The sequence below is a fragment of the Oncorhynchus clarkii genome, chromosome 2, assembly GCF_045791955.1.
Source record: "Oncorhynchus clarkii lewisi isolate Uvic-CL-2024 chromosome 2, UVic_Ocla_1.0, whole genome shotgun sequence".
NCBI lineage: Eukaryota > Metazoa > Chordata > Actinopteri > Salmoniformes > Salmonidae > Oncorhynchus > Oncorhynchus clarkii.
The window spans coordinates 25,512,028-25,535,711 of record NC_092148.1 but is presented as its reverse complement, the minus strand read 5'-3'; the positions used below and the strand labels follow the sequence as shown (position 1 = coordinate 25,535,711).

Sequence of the window (23,684 nt, the reverse complement as noted above, 5' to 3'; positions counted from 1 at the left end):
ACTGACCCCTAGAGCTACTTTGTGAAGCTTGCATTAACCCTCCTGTTCACTAACGCTTAGGTAGCTAACCCCTTGGAACTCTCCTCCATGTCATGTTCTGTTTGTTTCAGGTCACTGGAAGTTCACAGTTTAGGCCATCCCAGTGTTGGTCAGTAACATGGATTCATCTGATGACCCTATTGGACAAGGAGGCCCCTCTCATACTCAAATCACATGTTGTCTCTAAATGCAGTAACCTAGCCTAGCCTAGCGGTATTATTAAAGTGGAGTCTGGGATGGAGATGTTGAGTAAAGGTACAATAGGAATTATGAATACCACAGAGTACCACTGTGTACTGTCTTAACTTGATAAGCTGTAGTTACAACTTTTGTCAGAGATTCAGAAAGCACCAGTAGATGTCCCTGTTACCTACTACACTACACACCCCTATATTAATTGAGGCACTGATTAGCACATTGGCATCGCTCGACTTCCTCCCTCCCTCCCTCCCTCTTCCTCTTCCTCTCTCACTCTGCTCAGTGATTCACAGTCGCTCTTGCAAAGCCAGAATAATAAAATGCTGACCTCTCAAAGTGCTGCCAGTATTCCTGTCTCAGCATAGAGGTCTGGACAGCAAGAGAAGAGAGGGGAGGGGGAGAAGGGAGTGGAGGGGAGTGGAGGGGAGGGGGGTATAGAAAAAAGAAAACCGGTGGGAGGGGATAGAAAAAAGAGAAACACCATTCTCGGGTTCCAACAGCAGGCTTTGCCTTGTAGAGGGCTCCAGCACTGCAACTCTGTGAAGGTAGGTGGGAGGCTGCTTCTCTCTCAACTGTGGGGATACCGTTGGCATGAGGGTGGCCCTTTCTTTAATCTCTCTCTCTCCCTCTCTTTCTCTCTCTATGTGTCTGCTTGGGGCTAAGCTTTACCCAATGTGCATGTGTCTGTGTGTGAGAGACTGTGTCAGGGACAGAAAAGTTAGGGAGACGAGTATGTGAATATAGTCTGACAACATTAGAATTGAACAACTTTATAGCAGGTTCATTTCATCCAACATTGGGTTTATGTTGGTATTGCTTGAATACTTCACTTTGACTGTATAAGTTGGTGTGTTGATCTTCTAATTGCCTTGGATTATTTTGTCCATGACTTTGACAGTTGACAGTTGGGTATTTCCTATGGGAGTCCAGTGCTCTGATGAAGGTCGACTGACCAAAGCTCAGCCAAAATGAAATACATTTTCATCTGACTGGAAGTATGCAAAGACTTTTCCCTGTTTCTTCTATGGGAGTCCAGTGAAACCCTAAGCTAAAGTATTGTCACTCAATTGAAGATCTTTTGCTGGTATGCTGTGGTTAAGTCATCTCATAGCTGTCTATCACTATACACTTTTGTGGTGTTGTCTCAGGGGATGGTAGAATTAAAGGGGTGTCGCTCACCCCCACCCCCACTCCCAGCTAACTTCACTGCAACACATGGCGTTTGAATAGCTGTGTTGGCTGGATGAAGTCGTCTCTGGGGCCAGTTGTGGCTGATTTGTGTTAAAGTCTTTAAAACAGGCACAAAATGTGTCTTCACCGTGGCTAACGATGTGGACTTACGGCATCTTAGAGACGCATTGGAACTGAATTACAATGTCCTTGTATTGCTGTAAAGATAAATTCCCACCTGTTCTTACTCTTTTCTGAACAGTTGTTTGTACTTGAAAAACAATTTCATTGCTTTCAGGCTATGAAAACTTCCATATTGGTGTGTTGTCATCAAAACATGGCGAATGGCAAATACCAGTTTCTTCAGCAAAATAAAAATATGAGCATTAACATTTTTCAGGTAACTTTGCCTCTTTTTCCCCCCACAATTCAATTGAACAACAACCCTTCCATGTTGGACAGTAGAATATATTATCAGACATGTTGCTTTTAGTCCTCCAAGTGGAACTCCAGTGTGGGGTGAAGGCCTCAACACAAGCCGGGGAAGATTTACACCGTTGGAAGTAGCTGACCTGTGAAGCTAAAATTAAGTTGTGGTTGATTTGGAATTTTACACTTGTGCAGTAAGACCTGGAGGAGTCAACCCGCAACTAGTGTGAAATCTTCTAATGTGTCAACTGGAGGAGTGACTCACTGCTTTGACACTTTGGGCCCTCTCTCTAATGATCATTCCAGTTTCACCCAAGTCATGTGGCTTGTCTGTACGTACAGCCATTTTGGACTGTACAACAAGACAGTTGTTTTGTATGAGTTGTTGGAACTTTGTACCTCTCAGAGACTTGGACTTTGTGGGATCATGAACTTGGAATGGGACATCACCATACAGCTTGTGGACCCTTAATTTGGTCCCAAGGCTCCACAAGCTTTTAGTGGACCTGCACAGAGTAGCCAAGATTACAAAGTGAGAGTGAGAGTTTTCAGAACCAGATGCCACCAGTGGAAAAAGCAGAGCCTCTCCAACACAACAGCATGTGACATCATGGCCACCATGCCATGCAGTTGATGGGAAATGAACTTAAAGCCATTATGAATATAGGGGGATGCATCAGTTTGGTGGTCCCCACTCCTCTCAACAGGTGTGCTCTGTGTGGCTATCTGTGCAGCCAGGTGTCAATTTCCTGAAGTTTTGATTGGCTAAACAAGAAGTCCACCGAGCGGCACAGATCGCTGGAATTTTACTAACCAACTCCTCAGATGGTTAGCGGCCACAACTAAGATAAAGCTGCTTGAAGTGGTATGTTGTTTAGTAGTGGGTAGTGATGAAATAACTATCTTTCACAAGAGAATCTCTTAGCCAGGCATAACCCAGGTGGAGGGAATGGTTGGGATTCCGGATGGAAAGAAATGTCCTGATCCAGCTGGCTTTGACAGGTGACACTGTTCCGCTCAGGTACTAGGTTGGTTCCCATATAAACCCAATGGGAATACTATGGACAGGTGTGTGCGCACTACTTTCCAGTCTGACGTCTCCCAGAATATTAAATATGCTAATTAAATCCTGAATTCTGATTGGTTAAAAGCGCATTAAAATGACACAATGAATCAAAACATGGCATTCTGCCTCTTGAACACTTATCAAGCACATTTGTCAGAAGGCTTTTAAAGGTTTCTGATAGAACACTTGTTGTGCTGAATTGGTATAGTCTCATTCATACACAGTAAAACCTCTGTACTTGGTAGTGTTGTATACTGAGGCCAGGGCGTTGTAAAACTCAGAGCGATAGTATATGCAGCCTATTTATTCAAACAAACCTCATGGGCTCAAGGGCTTTGGTGCAGTTGAATCAGGAGATTCATTTTTGGATGTTGCCCTATTGTGTTACAACTTCATTGAGCTACATTCAGGAGTACGTTTGTCCTCATCTGTCCATACAAATGAGAAAAGGAGAAAGCCGTGCTGCTTTTGCATCCAGTCAAGTCCAAGTTGTTCCTGCAATGTTCAAGAGAACAAACTAAATGCCAATGCTTCTTGGCACTACGCCTTCATCAGGGAAACACGTGAACTAAAAGGTACATACAGTTGTTTGCTCCATAATTACCTCCATCTTTTTCCACACTCAGCTGTTTGATCCAGTGTTCTTAACAGATTTATATTAACATATTAAAGCTGCACTGTGCTGACGAGGTGTCCCCTCCACTGAACACCAACATATATGGACACATGCCACACTTGAAATTATTATACACACACTTTACAGTATTTCTGTGGTAAGAGTATGTTTTACTGTAATTCTAAGATAGCTCACTAATTACGACACGGCAATGCACGCACGCACGCACGCACGCACGCACGCACGCACACACACACACACACACACACACACACACACACACACACACACACACACACACACACACACACACAATCACAGTGTGTCTCAGAAGACTTACCAATTTTAGATGTTCTGTCAAAGTGTATTGTCACCACCAGAGCCTTATCTACAGGTAGACTAAGCATTCTGTGAAAGCAGTCTATTCTAAGGTCTAAGGTGTGTAGGTGTTTGTTTACAAGAAGTCACAAGATGTGTGTGGGCACTAATAAAATTTGACATTGTAACTTGATCAAGGGCTACAAAGCACACCACTGCAGAAAGGAACAAGGTTAGACAGCACAACAATCAGCTGCTAATGGACGTGTTCAACACCCAGGACATTGATTTCCTATTGATGGATGCATTTGGTTTTCTGTTATTGACTTGGGGTGTTAGATTGCCAAACACTGACTTGGGCTTCTCAGTAACCCTTGAATAGCTCTCATAGAACTGTTTCGGTTGCAATGGTAGATGTACGGTCTTCACATAAAGGTCAACTTTTGTGTTTGATTTACTATATAAGTGGTCAGGGTCAACAATTAGGGTCAATTCTGAAAGCATTTCCTAAAAAGAGCCATATGAAATGGAATACAGATTTAAAATTGAAAATGTAGATGGATTTGACCCTACACTTGATAGGTGCGTTACTCATACCTATGAGTCACCTGTTTCGCCAGAGTTATATACAGTATGATATTGTTGTGGTATTTCCTCCACTGAGTGCCATGGCTTTGTGTTTGTTTCATGGTTGAGCTCATCTCTCTCTTGAAACTGCCCTCAGATCTGTGTTGTGTCTCTATCTGGGCTTGTCCACCGGTGGGTGTAGAGGGAATACGGGTGGGGCCGCTAGCGGGTGTCAGCCAGTGATAAATAAGGGAACGCATCCCTCTGCTCCGCTATCCTCGCCTCTGTAACTCTATACCCCTAGCTCACCACATTGGAACTAAGAATAGCAAAGAACCTGCACTCTCTCTCCCTCGCTTTCACGTTTTCTTTCCTTGTTCCTCGTTCTCTCCCTCTCCCTTTTGAATCCATAGCTTCAGTTCTATAGGAGTGTGTTCATTTCAGTTCAGTTTCCGGAGAAAAAAGGAGTGCTCAGTTAAAATGTTGCAGTGTTTGTGTGTTATGGCAGTGCTTATTTGTGCATTCATGTGGACAGCAGGGTTCTCCAGGGAAATGTGTGATACTGGAAATACAGTTATTATTACCATCATACCGTCAGAGGCAACGCTGCGGACTGGCAACAATAATACTCAATGGAGATCATAATATAAAAGGTGCACACTGGCGGCAGAGAAGTCAGGCGCAGGAGAGCAAAAACTGTGTTCCAACGGAGCAGTTTAATAATAAAAACCACCGTAAAATAGAACAAACAAACAATGGGTAACAAAACCAGTCACACACCAGCATACGTGCACAAGCACTTACAATAAACAATTCCGGGCAAGGACATGGGGGGGAACAGAGGGTTAAATACACAATATGTAATGATGGGATTGAAACCAGGTGTGTGGGAAGACAAGACAAAACAAATGGAAAATGAAAAGTAGATCGATGATGGCTAGAAGACCTGCGACGCTGACCGCCGAACGCCACCCGAACAAGGAGAGTCATCGACAGTACCCCCGCTCCAGCAGCACGCCGACACCGGCCTCGGGGATGACCTGGAGGGCGAGGCGCATGGCGATCCGGATGGAGACTATGGAACTCCCGCAGCAGTGAAGGGTCCAACACGTCCTCCACCGGAACTCAGCATCGCTCCTCCGGACCATACTACTCCCAGTCCACGAGGTACTGAAGGCCCCTCGCCCGACGCCTCGAGTCCAGTACGGAATGAACGGAGTACACCGGGGCCCCCTCGATGTCCAGAGGGGGTGGAGGAACCTCCCGCACCTCAGACTCCTGGAGCGGACCAGCCACCACTGGCCTGAGGAGAGACACATGGAATGAGGGGTTAATACGGTAATCTGGGGGAAGCTGTAACCTGTAACTCACCTCGTTCAGTCTCCTCAGGACTTTAAATTGCCCCACAAACCGCGGACCCAGCTTCTGGCAGGGCAGGCGGAGGGGCAGGTTTCGAGTCGAGAGCCAGACCCGGTCCCCCGGTGCGAACACAAGGGCCTCACTGCGGTGACGGTCTGCGCCAACTTTCTGGCACAGCACGGCATGCTGAAGGTGAACATGGGCTGCGTTCCATGTTTCCTCCGCGTGCCGGAACCAGTCGTCCACCACAGGAGCCTCGGTCTGACTCTGATGCCAAGGGGCCAGAACCGGCTGATACCCCATACACACTGGAAGGGGGAGAGGTTAGTGGAGGAGTGGCGGAGCGAGTTCTGGGCCATCTCTGCCCAGGGCACGAACGCTGCCCACTCCCCCAACCGATCCTGAAAATAGGATCTCAGAAACCTACCCACATCCTGGTTAACTCTCTCCACCTGGAGAGACACTGGACGGGAGCGGGCTCTGCACGTAATGCCTGCTCAATGTCCGCGTCCAGCTCCCACACTACCGGCGCCACCAGGCAGGAGGCGGGGAGTATGGGAGTGGGATCCATGGGCCGCCCCTCTGTGTCATACCGCCGGGACAATGTGTCTGCCTTCACGTTCTGGCAGCCTGGTCTGTAGGAAAGGGTGAACACAAAATGAGTGAAAAACATGGCCCACCTTGCCTGGCGAGGGTTCAGTCTCCTCGCTGGCCGGATGTACTCCAGATTGCAGTGGTCAGTCTAGATGAGAAAAGGGTGTTTAGCCCCCTCAAGCCAATGTCTCCACGCCTTCAAGGCCTTGATGACAGCCAACAGCTCCCGGTCTCCCACGTCATAGTTTCGCTCCGCCGGGCTGAGCTTCTTCGTGAAGAAGGCACAGGGGCGGAGCTTCTGCGGTGTACCTGAGTGCTGAGAGCACAGAGTACAGCTCCTATCCCAGCCTCAGACGCTTCCACCTCCACTATGAACGCCAAAGAGGGATCCGGATGGGCCAGCACGGGAGCCGAGGTAGGGTAGACAGAGCCCTCAGGTGACCAAAAGCCCTGTCCGCCTCAGCCGACCACTGAAAACGTACCTGCAAACGTACCGGGCCTCCCTTCAGCAGTGAGGTAATGGGAGCCGCTACCTGACCAAAACCCCGGATAAACCTCCGGTAGTAGTTGGCAAACCCTGAGAACCGCTGCGCCTCCTTTACCGTGGTGGGAGTTGGCCAATTACGCACGGCTGAAATACGGTCACTCTCCATTTCCACCCCTGAGGTGGAAATGCAGTAACCTAGGAAGGAGACAGACTGCTGGAAGAACAGGCATTTCTCAGCCTTGACGTACAGGTCATGCTCCAACAGGCGTGTAGCGGAGTATATCAGAATTACATCAATATACACCACTACACCCTGCCCGTGCAGGTCCCTGAAAATCGAATCTACAAAGGCTTGGAAGACTGATGGCGCATTCATCAACCCGTACGGCATGACGAGGTACTCATAGTGCCCTGAGGTGGTACTGAGAGCTGTCTTCCACTCGTCTCCCTCCCGGATACGCACCAGGTTGTAAGCGCTCTTGAGATCTAGTTTGGTGAAGAAGCTCGCTCAGTGCATTGACTCAATCGCTGTGGCTATGAGCTGTAGCGGGTAACTATACCTCACAGTGATCTGGTTCAGACCTCTATAGTCAATACATGGGCGCAGACCTCCCTCCTTCTTCTTCACAAAAAAGAAACTCGAGGAGGCGGGTGAAGTGGACCGAATGTACCCCTGACGCAGGGATTCGGAGACAATGTTTCCATAGCCTCCATCTCCGCCTGTGAGAGGGGATACACGTGACTCCTGGGAAGTGCAGCATCTACCATGAGATTTATTGCACAATCGCCCCGTCGATGGGGTGGTAATTGAGTCGCCTTCTTTTTGGAGAAGGCGAGAGCCAAATCGGCATATTCAGGAGGAATGTGCACGGTGGAGACCTGGTCTGGACTTTCCACCATAGTCTGGACTTTCCACCGACCGCCGAACGCTGCTCGAACAAGGAGAGGCATCTACTTTGGAGGAAGTCGTGACACATAAGTTGCTCACGAGACACAGTAAATTAAAATAGTTTGTGTGCTTAAGGCCTAGCTACCCAGGTTCTGTCACACTGGCTAGTCCTAATAGGACACCGACACATAGTATCCTTCACTATTATGATCTGAGAGGTCATATCTGTCAAGATCTGTCCAATCTGTATCCCTGTCTCACAAGTGCATCCTCTCCTTTCTCTTGCTTCTCCCCACAGAAAGTGCCCTGCTCTACCCCAGGGGTGTGTGGTGTGTTTGTGACCCTAGCTAGGAGCCCAGCCAGCCTGCAGATATGTCAAAAAGCGACCCCCGGGACATCGACGAGGATGCCATCCTCAAAGGGATGAGCCCTGAGGAGATAGAGGCGCTGGAGTGTGAGCTGCTGGAGATGGACCCCGAGGTACTGAGGGCCCCTTGTGGCAAATAAGGGAGTTAATTGTAGAAAGGATAACTCCAGGGACTCAAAGACTGAGGTATCCACAAGGCTCATAGTATAATAATAATAATAATGTGCCATTTAGCAGACACTGTCTATCCAAACGCGACTTACATTCATATATGCATACATTTTACGTGTGAGTGGCCCTGCGAACCGAGCCCACAATCCTGGCGTACCTTACACAACAGATTCACTGATACACCCAGAACACCAACACAACTGAGGCACTGCCATTAACATAATCCCCATGTTACCTTGACCTCGGACATTGTAAGACTTACTTAGGAATTTTCTGTTGATGACACAGCTTCATACTGTAGTTACAAATCGTATAAATCCATTTTCCAACATCTCAAAAACCACAGTCTCACACAACCAGCTACTAGAACCTCAGAGGATTCAGAACTCTTTGTACAATGTCCACATGCCCTCTGACCCCTACTGTTTCTGTCCCAGAATGCCATCCTGCCAGCCGGGTACCGCCAGCGTGACCAGACCAAGAAGAGCCCAACGGGGGCGTTTGACCGTGACGCCCTGCTGGATCACTTAGAGAAAACAGCTCTGGAGCATGAGGACAGGGACGACCTAGTGCCTTTTACTGGCGAGAAGAAAGGTACGGTACACTACACTACTGAACAACACTATTGACTCCACTACTCCACACTCCACACTACATGAGTGCCTTTTGGGTCCCGACCCACAGTCTCAGAACCACTGCTTTTAACTGAAAAACAATCCATGTTTTTAACTTTATAAATAAGTAATGATAAGTGATGACTTAAAAGTGTAATTTTAGCGGTTTGTGTAACATTGATATGGAAATGGGATGCATACAATTATACAATAGAAAATGTAGTTTATTGGCATTTATTCACAAAGCCCATATAAACCAGGGCTTTCTTAGTGTTTTTCAGAAACAATCCAAATCATTGTTTTACTAAAACAAAAACAAATCCACTGTAAGGGGAATATTACAATCATGTCATTCTTTAGAATCTCAATATAAAGTTATATGATACAAGATACAGTGCCTTGCGAAAGTATTCGGCCCCCTTGAACTTTGCGACCTTTTGCCACATTTCAGGCTTCAAACATAAAGATATAAAACTGTATTTTTTTTGTGAAGAATCAACAACAAGTGGGACACAATCATGAAGTGGAACAACATTTATTGGATATTTCAAACTTTTTTAACAAATCAAAAACTCAAAAATTGGGCGTGCAAAATTATTCAGCCCCCTTAAGTTAATACTTTGTAGCGCCACCTTTTGCTGCGATTACAGTTGTAAGTCGCTTGGGGTATGTCTCTATCAGTTTTGCACATCGAGAGACTGACATTTTTTCCCATTCCTCCTTGCAAAACAGCTCGAGCTCAGTGAGGTTGGATGGAGAGCATTTGTGAACAGCAGTTTTCAGTTCTTTCCACAGATTCTCGATTGGATTCAGGTCTGGACTTTGACTTGGCCATTCTAACACCTGGATATGTTTATTTTTGAACCATTCCATTGTAGATTTTGCTTTATGTTTTGGATCATTGTCTTGTTGGAAGACAAATCTCCGTCCCAGTCTCAGGTCTTTTGCAGACTCCATCAGGTTTTCTTCCAGAATGGTCCTGTATTTGGCTCCATCCATCTTCCCATCAATTTTAACCATCTTCCCTGTCCCTGCTGAAGAAAAGCAGGCCCAAACCATGATGCTGCCACCACCATGTTTGACAGTGGGGATGGTGTGTTCAGCTGTGTTGCTTTTACGCCAAACATAACGTTTTGCATTGTTGCCAAAAAGTTACATTTTGGTTTCATCTGACCAGAGCACCTTCTTCCACATGTTTGGTGTGTCTCCCAGGTGGCTTGTGGCAAACTTTAAACAACACTTTTTATGGATATCTTTAAGAAATGGCTTTCTTCTTGCCACTCTTCCATAAAGGCCAGATTTGTGCAATATACGACTGATTGTTGTCCTATGGACAGAGTCTCCCACCTCAGCTGTAGATCTCTGCAGTTCATCCAGAGTGATCATGGGCCTCTTGGCTGCATCTTTGATCAGTCTTCTCCTTGTATGAGCTGAAAGTTTAGAGGGACGGCCAGGTCTTGGTAGATTTGCAGTGGTCTGATACTCCTTCCATTTCAATATTATTGCTTGCACAGTGCTCCTTGGGATGTTTAAAGCTTGGGAAATCTTTTTGTATCCAAATCCGGCTTTAAACTTCTTCACAACAGTATCTCGGACCTGCCTGGTGTGTTCCTTGTTCTTCATGATGCTCTCTGCGCTTTTGACGGACCTCTGAGACTATCACAGTGCAGGTGCATTTTACGGAGACTTGATTACACACAGGTGGATTGTATTTATCATCATTAGTCATTTAGGTCAACATTGGATCATTCAGAGATCCTCACTGAACTTCTGGAGAGAGTTTGCTGCACTGAAAGTAAAGGGGCTGAATAATTTTGCACGCCCAATTTTTTAGTTTTTGATTTGTTAAAAAAGTTTGAAATATCCAATAAATGTCGTTCCACTTCATGATTGTGTCCCACTTGTTGTTGATTCTTCACAAAAAAATACAGTTTTATATCTTTATGTTTGAAGCCTGAAATGTGGCAAAAGGTCGCAAAGTTCAAGGGGGCCGAATACTTTCGCAAGGCACTGTACATACTGAGAGAACAAAGGTTTTCCCCTGGTGCTATAGGTACTGTTTGTTTACAGTCTGCTCATGACCCCTTGGATACTAGTTTCCCTGACAGTCCCTCTGTATGTGTCTTTCTCTCTACTTCTCTCCTTCTTCTCTCTCTCTCTCTCTGTCCCTCTCCAGGGAGAGCGTTTGTTCCTAAGGAGGGCCATGGAAAGATCCCCGACCATGAGCAGATCACCCTGGAGCCTGAGCTGGAGGAGGCTCTGAAGAATGCCACAGACGCTGAGATGTGTGACATCGCAGGTGAGAACCTATCCATTTTTTACATTTTTGTCATTTAGCAGACACTCTTATCCAGAGCGACTTACAGGAGCAATTAGGGTTAAGTTCCTTGCTCAAGGGTACATCAAAAGATTTTCCACCTAGTTGGTTCGGGGACTCAAACCAGCGACCTTTCGGTTACCTGGCCCAACCGCTAGGCTACCTGCCACCCTATCCCTCTCTGTCCTTACATTGTTTCAATGTGATGTTGCCCAATACTCCCAGCTGGTATTAAATAGAACATTGTGGCCCCGCCCGCTTTGCGAGAAAACAGCCCATGGTTATCCTTGGTTACCCCATTGGCTCACAGCAAAAACTTGACCTTTTTCAAAATCTTATGCCTGGGGCCGGCCCTGTGTAATGTGACCCAATTGTTTACAGTGACCCTGGCCTATTTTATTATTTTGTCATAGGCCCATATTATTCCATTGCTCATTGGTCCATAATATTATTGTTCCAGTGCTTCACAGACCCAATCCCACACATACAGACATGCAGAGACATGGGATGTGGGACATGGCATGGGGGGGCTCCAATTCCCTGCGCTCAGCAGCAACACAAAAATAAGCTGGTCAAGAGCCACCAAAAGAAGGGAGGAATGGAAAGAGGGATGGGGAGGGAGTCAGACTTGTCTGTTGTGTAAAGGTACTATATCAATTTACACCAAACAAGAGGCAACCTTGTTTTAAACGTAATTAATTGAATCAACATGTTTACATTTTTTCCATGTTTACCCCAATGGAGATGTCAAATGCTTGAACAGATATTTTGGTCTCATATGCGGTCATCATTTACAGTGCCAACCCGATTTGTTGGTTGTTTTTGCACTCACACTGTGCTTACTTCATATCAATGCCTAACAAGGACTTCATAATTTACTGCATCTGCAAAATGTGCTCTCTGACATTGTTTCAAAACAACAAAGTTATTTATGGTTCAATTTGATATAGGTGATTTTCACCCAAAAAACACACGGTACATTTTTTGTTTCCCAATGATATCTAATTCGATGAGAATTCACCCCTCGACCTCTTGAGCTACACAACCATGTGAGACCATAACACCCTTATTCACATATCATTCAGAGTATGGCCCAGAACAAACACTGTTTATCACAATAGTTAAATCCCACTCCGTATCTACCCACGGTGCAGGGGAGCCTCAGACCGAGAGGCAGGCCTCCTAACTGCTTTTCCTTTAACAGCAGAGCCACAGCCACAGAGAATGGGCGTAAGGAAAGTGACAGTGGGGGAGTTTGGGGAGTGGAACTGTGTGTCCACATAGATTAGCCAGTCATTAACCCCCTCATTGAGAACACAGTTTTGACCCTGGAGGGAGTCCAGATGAGGATTAAACTTTCGTTAGCCTCTGTCACTCTTTTGTTTAGGGCTGGATCTGAGTCCACAATAGCATAGCTGCCTGGCCGGCTCCACCAGCAGCAAGGGAGGGAGAGGGACTCAGTCAGTTGAGATTTAATTGATGCTTTTTATTCACTCTTAATAATACTGATGGTATTTGGGGAATTGTGGTAATTATTGAGAGGCTGGGATGTACTGTAAAGCTACTGTAGAGTCAAGCATGGTGACATTGGCACGTTTGCACCAGACCAGCTGTCTCTGGATCCCGGTCTCCTCACAAGGCCTTCCCTCCCATAATTCCCAGCCTGCCCCAGGTCAGAGCCCGTGGGCGGTGGGGGATTGCTGTCACAGCAGTTGGTGTGTGACACAGTTTGGTGGCGAGGGGCCGTCTTTAATGAGACGGTGAGAGAGATATTCAGTGCTGCCCTCTACTGGGGATTTGAGCAAAGCAACAGCAGCTCCAGTCCAATATTTTTAGGAGACCATTGTTCTACGTCCCATCTTGTAAAATTAGCAGTGCTTAGCTGAGCTAACTCACCCGCATATTTGGAATTTAAAGTACTTGTCCCCAGGGCGTGGTGTCAAACTGAACAATACAATGGCCTCTATGTCTATGTATGCATCTAAATTAGGGGCCAAATAACCATTCATTATGTGTTGGCCCATTTTCAGTTAGAATAACATTGGGCTTGGTGTGTCTGCATGGCTCGCATTGTTTGGTTTCATAACGTCCTTAGGGCCTGGAGGCACTGAGATTAGAGACAGTGACTGCAGCTCTCTCTGTGAGAACTGAGGAAAGGCTACAATGTCCTTATCTGGTCAAGCAGACACACAGAGTAGGCACGTGCATAACATGGTAAATACTGTACCTCATGATACAATGTACTGCACAGTGTTGAGTGTATACTGTAAATGTACAATTCAGTTGTTGAAATAGATACACCTCTCTACATGAAGATATGTAGAGTATAATTGAGATTGGGAGACCTGCCTGTCAAAACAATGCCCTCATAAATAATTGCAGTCACATACACTCTCAGTTTAGTTATAATGAAGGCCTTGTGATTACTTACTGGGGCAATAACATGCTAAAGGTCTCAGCTGACAGCTACCATTAATTATGTTGAACTGAGGAAATATTACTGGATGATGAATGAGAGTTACAGATATATAAATCCGTCCCATTTCTTTGCAGCTATTCTGGGAATGTACACACTGATGAGCAACAAGCAGTACTACGACGCATTGGGCACCACTGGTACCATCGCCAACACAGAGGGCATCAACAGTACGTATGACGAGGTTGACCAGCAGAGCAGAACATACCTACTACGGTATTCTGTATATTACATGTTTAGGAAAGTCTTACATTAACCTGTGATACTCCTGTGCTTTCAGGTGTAGTAAAACCAGATGCATTCAAGATCTTCCCAGACGAGCCCCCCAACCCCACAAACGTGGAGGAAACCCTTCAGCAGATCCAGAAAAACGACAGCAGCCTGTTTGATGTCAACCTCAACAACATCAAGGTGAAGCCAGTGGGCTTTAGATCCTATGGTCTGAACGTACACAGTGACCAATTCTACAATGGAGGATGAGATCACTTGATGGTAGCGTGTAGCCTTGTGTGTTATGGCGTACTGAATCAGCATAAAGTGATTGACATCTGTCTGTCCTGTAGGACATTCCCATCCCAACTCTGAAAGAGATCTTTGAGGCGATGAAGGGCAACACTCACGTGGAGTATCTGAGCATTGCCGCTACCCGTAGCAACGACCCCGTGGCCTATGTGAGTACATCTTTCTCCCCCAGACTAGCAACAAAGAATCTTCATTTTCACATCCTTATTGTAATTTTCCCCCTGTTACTAATGAATGTGACTCTAGTAACATACGTCTGTCTGTGTGTGAATCAGGCTGTTGCTGAGATGCTCCAGGAGAACACCACTCTGCAGAGTCTTAACATCGAGTCCAACTTCATCACCTGCGAGGGCATGAATGCCATCGTCAAGGCCATGGCCAACAACACCACACTGACCGAGATCAAGATTGACAACCAGGTCAGACACCCATACAGAAAGTATGCTATAGTATGAATACATACATTTGAATAGTGCTACATACTGTATGTATGCTGTATAAACAACTGAATATAAAACAAATTCCCTGAGTTCCTCAAAAGACATTAAAAGACTATAGAAAAAACTATAATAAACTTATAACAAGATAATGCTGTGATTTTGTGTGGTTATGGGGTTATTGAAGTCCTTTTCATCCTTTGACCCACCCCACTCCTAGAGACAGAAACTGGGGGACTCCTGTGAGATGGAGATTGCCACCATGTTGGAGAACAACTCCAGCATCGTAAAGATCGGCTACCACTTCACCCAGCAGGGGCCTCGGGCTAGAGCAGCCATCGCCATCACCAGGAACAATGACATAAGTGAGTGTCTGGAGAATGCATGCGTACTGACAATTATTGTACTTCAGTTGTGCTTCGTTTAACATGGTCAATTTTAAAGTGCTTGACATTCTTCCTGTTAGGGCTTTTGTGACGAGGCTGTCATAATACCCTCAGAAAGTGGCTATAATTCTGACATGATGACAGATTTTCAGTTCATGTTTAGTTGTCCTAGGTGTTCTAGCCTGTTACTGAGGTATTTCAGCTTTCGGATGACCATTGATAATGTACTCTGGCTGACTCATATTGTTCCTTTTCTTTCTCTGTCCAGTTCGTCAACAGAGAGTAAGATGAGATGAGAGTGGAGCAACAAGATTGCGCTCACAAGACGCTAGCCTATCAATTCAGCCCCTTGGACCTAACAACTCAAACAACTGCCATTGACAGCTTTGCGCTAGCTTTGTCAATGGGGCGCAACAAACCCTCTGTGCTCCTCTCAAGGCCGGGTGTTCATTTCTATGTCTGTGTCCAAGCTTTCCATTTCATTAACCACAAACAGCTTTTTGTAGAACATTGAATTCATCATAAAAGCATTGTAAAAAAGTGTTGTAAAGTGTCGTTTATGCTTCTAGACTGTGCCATGAAAACACACTCAGAAAATGACTGAACTCCTACATGGTGGTGGTGCTATATCTAGGAAAAGAAAATCTGTAAATACTTTAAATAAAATGTTTAAATAATTGTTTTAATGGGCTGAATGTGATATTTTTGCCATTTCATCACCTCATGTGAACATACATAATATTCAACATTCATAATTTCCATGGTTCAAAATTCAGAGCTGACGCTCCGAGATCTTGAGAATCGGAACAATTCAATACCTCATTGAGCCTGCCGGAACCCCAAACCTCCTGACCTATTTTTACTCCCCCCATTGGGAATGTAACCTAGTCCTCTGGGCTTGAGTTACCCTTCCCAGAATATACCAACTTTTAAAAGGGTCTGAAGGGGAGGGGGCACCCATATGCACCCAAGGAGACTCGTGAGCCTTCACCAAACAGCTGCTAACCTCTGAGGATTTTCATAGCATTGGAGTGGCTCCCTTCTCCATGTACACATTCATTGTATACATGTATTAAGCAATGTGTTTTGATTATCATGCTCAATTTAAGCAACATGTATAATTTCTTGTAAAGAAATGTCGCCTAGCAGGTTTTGAATAAATTGGGAGATGGGTTTTGAAACCTTGATTGCAGTGGTACGGCTACATCCATAAAGAGTGACATTTGGCACAGGGATCAGGCTTGTAATGATTTAAGGTCAGTATTGCCATACCAGATGCTATTCCTGGGGTTATTTATTCCCCTTTGATCATTCAGCCACAGTAAAGTGCATGTGTATTTATAGTTATGTAGGGTACCAAGCAGAGTATTTAGTGACTGACCTGGTATACAGTTCTAAGTTAAGTAGTGTTTTATTTTACTCCCTTGTATCTGGGTTATTCAAACAGACATTGAACATTGTGGCTAGTTAGCAATGGAGGACAACTGTTTTGTTTAGTCATCTAAAAGTACAAGTAACATGATAGAATCAACATGACTTATTGCATTGACAATTTAACTCCATAACATCAGTCTTGATGACACACGACTGCATCGACACAAGAGGTAAAAACTGTCAACAAACACTCCAAACGTCTTGTGGAAGTCACGCACTGAGCTCAAAAATAATGACCAGGTACTCCGTTTTTGCAACACTTTAACATCATCATTTAAAACTAACCCACGTTAAGTCCACACGCTCCCTTTCTCTAGGTTATCCAATATATAGAGTGGTCTAGAGTGGTCACAAATGAGAACCTTCTGAAGAATGTTAACCGGTGGCTCCACTACCAAAATTAGCAGTAATATTGTCCTATATGCTGTTGATTTATGGTAAACTCACAGAAGCATAGCCTTAACAGGGGAGGTGTTGGACCTAAATAAAATGGGCAAACGGAATAACACAAAGGGTGCTGAGAATCAATCAAAGCATTGTCTCAAGCACCAATGCATCTTCCCTGAGATAGGAAAGCATGGAGGCAGTTCCAAGGAACAAAGGAAGCATGGAGGCTGTTCAAGATGATCTAGTACTGCTCTTATAGTGTTGTCATTACCGCAACAGAGTGCGCTCCATAACTGTTGAGTCAACAGATGTATGTCCAAACGGGACCTTTGTGTCAGCAGCAGGGTTTGAGGAAAGGGTCAGGGATTGTGGGAAGGTGGTGGTGTTGATCTGGTCACTGCTGCTCATCTGGTCAGCCCTCTGTTGCGTCAGTGGGGGGGAGAGGATGGGAGCAATGAGGGTTCCTCTTCATCCGAATCAAACTCCACATTCTCATCCTTTACCCACTGGCCACTCCTGTCTTGCAGCCATCCCGCACTGAGGCAGAAAGTGAAAGAGAGGTGGTAGAAAAGTTAAGATGGCATACTGACCTCTGGTGGTGAACTTACAGAACTGCAGCCTTCACATTTGAAAAAACGACACTTAAAATATTTGAATGAAATGACAAATGCTGATCAGTGGTGAAGCTGAATGAGTCAAGACTTTCTAGGTACACAGTACCTTTTCAATTTAAGGTAATGCTCCATCTCTCTCCTCCTTTGAGCTGTCATAGGTTCTGACTCCTGGGTCGCTGTTGGCTGAGACTCCTTACACACTTCATTATTTCTCCCGATTGGACACGATCCCTGATTGACTAGTGAGGATGAACGGCATTGAACAAAAGGGTAAGAGAGGAGAACAATCATTATAGATTTGTAATAGGATAACATTATTAACAATAAATCTAGACTTTACCTGCTGTATTACTGTTGGAACTGGGTAAGGACATGATGTCTGTATCTCTTATCGTCTCCACTAACGTTTGATGTGGTGATGATAGTCTTGTGCTGGAGGGGCTGATGTCACAGTCTGGAATGGAACTAGTTGATCCTTTTTCAGACTTTGTACTGGAAATACATTTCAAAGGGGTCTATGAACATGTGATTGTAATAATGTGTAGGGTACTACTCCACAATAACATATCACTTTCAACATAGAGTACCTTGTCTTTTTGTGACAACTGTTGTATGGCACAGTCTTCAATAAGGCGTGGTGGGTGAGTTTACGTGTCTGCGTCAACAGGGGGGCAGAACTAGAAGGTTCCTATGGGGAAAACAAAAAAAACAACATGACGCATAGTCAACACTCCAGTTTACACTAGTCTAAAGCCTCAGGTTTACAAAGACAATATATTTCACTGAGTAACCGAGCTAGTTATATAGCTTTACCTGTTGGCTATCTTCAGCTTGAACATAGTTTTCATGTTTTTGTTTAGATATCTCATTTTTCAGTTGAGTTCTCTTTCCATAAAACCACTTCATCCCTGGCAAAGAAAGGATTAGTGTTGGTACATTCAGCTTTCACATATGGTTTTGATATAGCTTCCTGCTTGGGAAAACAATTGTTCATTCATATGTACCACCTTCGAGATGTCTTTTCCCCTTTCTGTGTACTGTCAGCATGTCAACTGTATCAAAAACAGGGCGGTATGAACACACAAGGCAGGTGTATCTGAAAGGGAATTAGGAAAAAATACAGATGCTCATGATAAGTGCTTGCTCTGCCAAATAAAAACAACACTAAGATCTGGTTAAGGATTCATTCCAGTTGATAGCAATGATGCCGGTGCTTCACCTTCCATTTTTCATCAAGGCTGCCTCATCCTCTGGAATGAAATTGGACAGGAGATCTGCAACACGCCGTTTCTGGGAAATAAATAATTAACGTTAGCTAGCTACGTTATCTAACTAGATAAATACTTAGTTAGCTAATATGAAACAGTACAAATTACAAACTTTACCATATAGCTAGCTAAAGTAACGTTTGAATCAGTTATATATGGTCACAAGCTGCTCCATGCGTCCAAACTGATTTATGTAAGCAACAACTAGTAAGATGGCTTACCTTGAGGATATTCAATTGACTCTGATCATTGCCATCTCTTTTAAACGACATTTAGGTTTATTTAAATATATTTGGTAGTTGAAGGTCTTTTATTTGCTAATAGCTAGCTACTCCAAACATCTTCAAAACCGTTTGTAATTTAGCTACTTCCTGCTTTCAGTGAGGAATTATGGGAGTTGGTCATACCACGGCAGCCATGGAAACTGACAGCTGCCTGAATAAATCTTTATGGTAAGTTTTTGTTTAGAAGCTAACTAGTCGACGGGATAAGGTAAACTAGCTACATGCACTTTAACACTGTTATTAGCTAGCACCTCCCTACAATAACGATTAAACGGGTTTTCTAGTTGTATACTCGCATGGTAGGCGATTTAGCTAGCTGGCAAACTACTGCTAGTTAGCTTACCAGTTACAAGCTCCACCATGTTCCACGGGGAACGGGCTCCTCTTTCAACCAGTGGAGACGGTCTAGTCCCCGTTAACCGCACGAGGTCATACGGCAGTCTTGTACAATCCAACCTTTCTCCGGTACGACAAAGACGAATTGAACACCTAGTTCAACCAGGAGAGACGCTGCAAGGACTCGCGTTGAAATATGGAGTATCTGTGAGTAGCTAGACAATGGCATTGACATTCTTCCTAATTGTTTGACTATTTTTAATGTTTCCCCAGTAGACAGTTTGTCAGTGAGGAGTTTTTATTACATAACAACTCAAAATTGGCAATTTGTAGGCTTTTGCTATGGTGATAACTTTGTTTACCTTCATAAACTCACATATTCTGCAATTTTCTCTTTTTAACAGATGGAACAAATCAAAAGAGCAAATAGACTGTACACGAATGACTCGATATTCATAAAGAAGTCTCTTTCTATCCCTGTGCTGTCAGACTACAACAGTGATGCTAATAGTGGGGTAGATGTGACTGAGGAGGACTCAGGCCAGGTACAGGACAGTGCAAGTAAAGAAGGCTCTACTCAAAATGGGAAGCCAGTGAACAACTCTGAAAAGACACAAGAAGGCATATCAGAACTTTCTCCAATTAATTTCTTAAAAAGGATGGATCGTATGATCAGCCAGTCCAAGCAAGCTGTGAAAAGATGCCAAGAGGGAGAAAAACGGTAAATTCACCCAGATAACTTCATATCGTACTATTCTGTCCTGTCATAAACTAGTGGTCAGTCTGAGAGTTTACGTTAAAGTTCTTAAAGATGCACTATGCAGAAATCGCTCCACCAAAATCCAATTGTTTTCCTAATTTCAGTTTATAACAAAACAAGCAAATATATTGTGGAATGCCTTTTCCATGACCAAAAATATTGTATTTAGCTGTTTGAATATGGTGTACAAAACCGAAAGAGAAAATATGCAAAAATGAAATTTAAGAAAAGGAAGCATAGAAATAGTTCACAAAGAACAGATTTACAGCATCTTAGATTTGCTTTCAATGAGAATGACAGATCTATAACACATTTCTATTTGAATTTGGTCAGTCGCCCAAAACGTTTGCAGCTTTAACTTTGATGAAATGCTAATATCCATTTAAACATGTAGGGTGTCAATGTGATGATGTCATGACATCAATAGCATGTTATTATCAGGGGTTCCCAAACTTTTTTGTCCCGTGACCCCATTATGATATAAAAAAAGAAATGTGCCACCCCACCATGTAAAAAAAAAGGTATGTAATCAACAGCCAATGTTTCAATTTTTTAATTGGGGCTAAGACAGTCTATTGCAAATCAGTCTGACAGTATTTCAATCTGAAGGAAGTATGCTTTGAAGTGACATGCAACAGAAAGGTATTGGGGAGTTCAGAAGATGATCAGGAAATATTTTTGTATGATCTTCTGTGTAAAAAAGAAGAAAAAAAAGTCTGATTTAGTTCCTTGTCTTGTCCACTCTTAATGATTCATTTGTGGTCATTGTAGAGGCAAACAAAGTCTTATATTTGAGTGATGGGGTCATAACATTTTGAAGCTTGAACGGTTCAAAAGATGGAGACATTTGTAGGAAGACAATAGAAATTGTTCTGTTTATTGGAACTGCATCAAGCGGCAACAGCAAGTTAAAACAAATGTATTTACGTTTTTCTCGCGACCCCATAGTTTGGGAAACACTGTATTATGTGCTTAGCTCTTCATATAATGATTTTGTCAAGCTTCTGTTTATTTCACCTGTTGGGGTTTTCCATCACAGATTGACATCTTTGGAAGCTTGTGCCACCAGCAAGACAACAGACCGTCGATTTACAAGGTCAAACAGTGCCACGGTTGTCACCTCTCCCAGAATGCATCAGCAAGCCATACTTGGTGCATTGCCCCTCACCATCACCAAATGCACCAAGAAACTGAGAGAAAGAGAGGATGAGATCTTTGAGTTGTGATTTCATTGCCTCTGTCAGGCAGATCATGGGACACATGTACTAATGCATAAATCAAAGGGATTGGCCGCCAAGCTAATCTGGCAATACAGATTTAGGAGAGTTCTTATTTTCACTAACGAGTAACCTGCTGCTCTATGGACTTGGTACTTGAAAGTTGGTCGTTAGCACTGTTGATATAATTGTTTTGCTGAGAGGATGAGTTTCATTTTGACAATACACTACTGGTCAAAAGTTTTAGAACACCTACTCATTCAATGGTTTTCTTTATTTTTACTATTTTCTCCATTTGTAGTGAAGACATCAAAATTATGAAATAAAACATATGGAATCATGTAGTAAACAAATCAAAAATATATGATATATTTTAGGTTCTTCAAAGTAGCCACCCTTTGCCTTGATGACAGCTCTGCACACTCTTGGCATTCTCTCAACCAGCTTCATGAGGAATGCTTTTCCAACAATCTTGAAGGAGTTCCCACATACGCTGAGCACTTGTTTTCTGCTTTTCCTTCACTCTGCAGTCCGACTCATCCCAAACCATCTCAATTTGGTTGATGTCGGGGCATTGTGGAGGCCAGGTCATCTGCACTCCATCACTTCTTGGTAAAATAGCCCTTACTCAGCCTGGAGGTGTGTTGGGTCATTGTTCTGTTGAAAAACAAATGATAGTCCCACTTAGCCCAAACCAGATGGGATGGAATATCGCTGCAGAATGCTGTGGTAGCCAAGCTGGTTAAGGGTGCCTTGAAATCTAAATAAATCACAGTACCACCAGCAAAGCACTATAACACCTCCTCCATGCTTTACGGTGGGAATTGCACAAGCAGAGATAATCCGTTCACCCACACCTCGTCTCACAAAGACACGGCGGTTGGAACCAAAAATCTCCAATTTGGACTCCAGACCAAAGGACAGATTTCTACCGATCTAATGTCCATTGCTCGTGTTTCTTGGCCTCCAGAAAATTTATTCTTCTTATTGGTGTACTTTAGTAGTGGTTTCTATGTAGCAATTCAACCATGAAGGCCTGATTCACCCAGTCTCCTCTGAACAGTTGATGTTGAGATGTGTCTGTTACTTGAACTCTGAAGCATTTATTTGGACTGCAATTTCTGAGGCTGGTTACTCAACTGAACATGTCCTCTGCAGCAGAGGTAACTCTGGGTCTTCCATTCCTGTGACGGTCCTCATGAGAGCCAGGTTCATCATAGCACTTTATGGTTTTTGCGACTGCACTTTCAAAGTTCTTGAAATGTTCCATATTGACTGACCTTCATGTCTTACAGTAATGATGGACTGTCGTTTCTCTTTGCTATTTGAACTGTTCTTGCCATAATATAGACTTGGTATTTTACCAAATAGGCTATCTTCTGTATACCACCCCTACCTTGTCACAACACAACTGATTGGCTCAAACGCATTAAGAAGGAAAGAAATTCCACAAATTAACTTTTAAGAAGGCACACCTGTTAATTGAAATGCATTCTAGGTGACTACCTCATGACGCTGGTTAAGAGAATGCCAAGAGTGTGCAAAGCTGTCACCAAGGCAAATGGTGGCTATTTGAAGAATCTCAAATATAAAATATATTTTGATTTCTTTAACCATTTTTTTTGATTACTAAATGATATGTTATTTCATAGTTTTGATGTCTTCACTATTATTCTACAATGTAGAAAATAGTAAAAGTAAAGAAAAACCCTTGAATGAGTAGGTGTTCTTATACACTACCGCTCAAAAGTTTTAGAAGACTTCTTATTAAACAATGAACTATTTCCAAGTTATTTCAAGATGTAGTACATTGATTACGTATTATATATTAGCCATGTCCAGAACAGCACTGTCTGGTTGTCCGTTTACTACACAAGACGAGAGTCAGAATGTGGCACTTTGGAGTTGTGTTTGTATGTTAGTGTGATCTTGTAACTCTCCAAGTTATGTTTGGCCACAGGCGCTAGATCATGTGAGTTATGCTACCTCGTAGTGTCTTATGCAATGTCAGAAATGTGAAAAATATGCAAGTCTTGGAGAACAATAGAAAAAAATATATATATTTATTATTGAAACCAATATGAGTTGGTATAGCCTAGTCTTCATTGGGTGTTTGTTACAATTACGCAATGGTGTACATATTTATTTTTAGAAGAATACTGAGCATTGCACTTTCTTTTTCTAATCTTGGCACTAGGCTGTAGGCAGTGGTAAGGTTGTATGTATTGTATTGTTAACACTGAATTAGCCATACTCAATTAAAGTGAGAAACTTGTTGGATCTCCTTGCTATTTGTTGCTTTTCTGCTGTTTAAGTAAATCTAGACGTGTAGTTTAGAAGTACAAGATATATTTTATGTTGC

General features: G+C 43.6%; 3 protein-coding genes across 4 annotated transcripts; 2 read left to right on the top strand and 1 right to left on the bottom strand.

The window, feature by feature from the left end:
- The first annotated feature begins 526 nt into the window (after window positions 1–526).
- Window positions 527–15,708, top strand: LOC139364935 (tropomodulin-4-like). Its single transcript, XM_071102189.1, has 10 exons — window positions 527–782; window positions 8,031–8,212; window positions 8,708–8,864; window positions 11,061–11,183; window positions 13,755–13,847; window positions 13,958–14,088; window positions 14,241–14,348; window positions 14,475–14,618; window positions 14,857–15,001; window positions 15,291–15,708. The coding sequence occupies exons 2-10, from the start codon at window positions 8,105–8,107 to the stop codon at window positions 15,311–15,313; spliced, it is 1,032 nt and encodes a 343-aa protein (XP_070958290.1). The 5' UTR covers window positions 527–782; window positions 8,031–8,104; the 3' UTR covers window positions 15,314–15,708.
- Window positions 15,684–19,543, bottom strand: LOC139364941 (sodium channel modifier 1). 2 transcript variants are annotated; one of them, XM_071102212.1, is made up of 8 exons: window positions 19,353–19,543; window positions 18,677–18,747; window positions 18,465–18,553; window positions 18,271–18,365; window positions 18,045–18,145; window positions 17,798–17,949; window positions 17,564–17,696; window positions 15,684–17,380 (listed from the first exon to the last, which is right to left on the bottom strand). In XM_071102212.1, exons 2-8 carry the CDS (start codon window positions 18,688–18,690, stop codon window positions 17,272–17,274), a joined length of 693 nt encoding a protein of 230 aa, XP_070958313.1. In that variant the 5' UTR covers window positions 18,691–18,747; window positions 19,353–19,543; the 3' UTR covers window positions 15,684–17,271. The 2 variants fall into 2 exon arrangements, with proteins under 2 accessions (XP_070958313.1, XP_070958303.1); XM_071102202.1 differs by lacking the exon at window positions 19,353–19,543 and adding an exon at window positions 18,947–19,271.
- On the top strand, window positions 19,108–23,599 carry LOC139364949 (LysM, putative peptidoglycan-binding, domain containing 1). Its single transcript, XM_071102222.1, has 3 exons — window positions 19,108–19,552; window positions 19,750–20,066; window positions 21,145–23,599. The coding sequence occupies exons 1-3, from the start codon at window positions 19,370–19,372 to the stop codon at window positions 21,329–21,331; spliced, it is 687 nt and encodes a 228-aa protein (XP_070958323.1). The 5' UTR covers window positions 19,108–19,369; the 3' UTR covers window positions 21,332–23,599.
- Window positions 23,600–23,684: the final 85 nt, after the last annotated feature.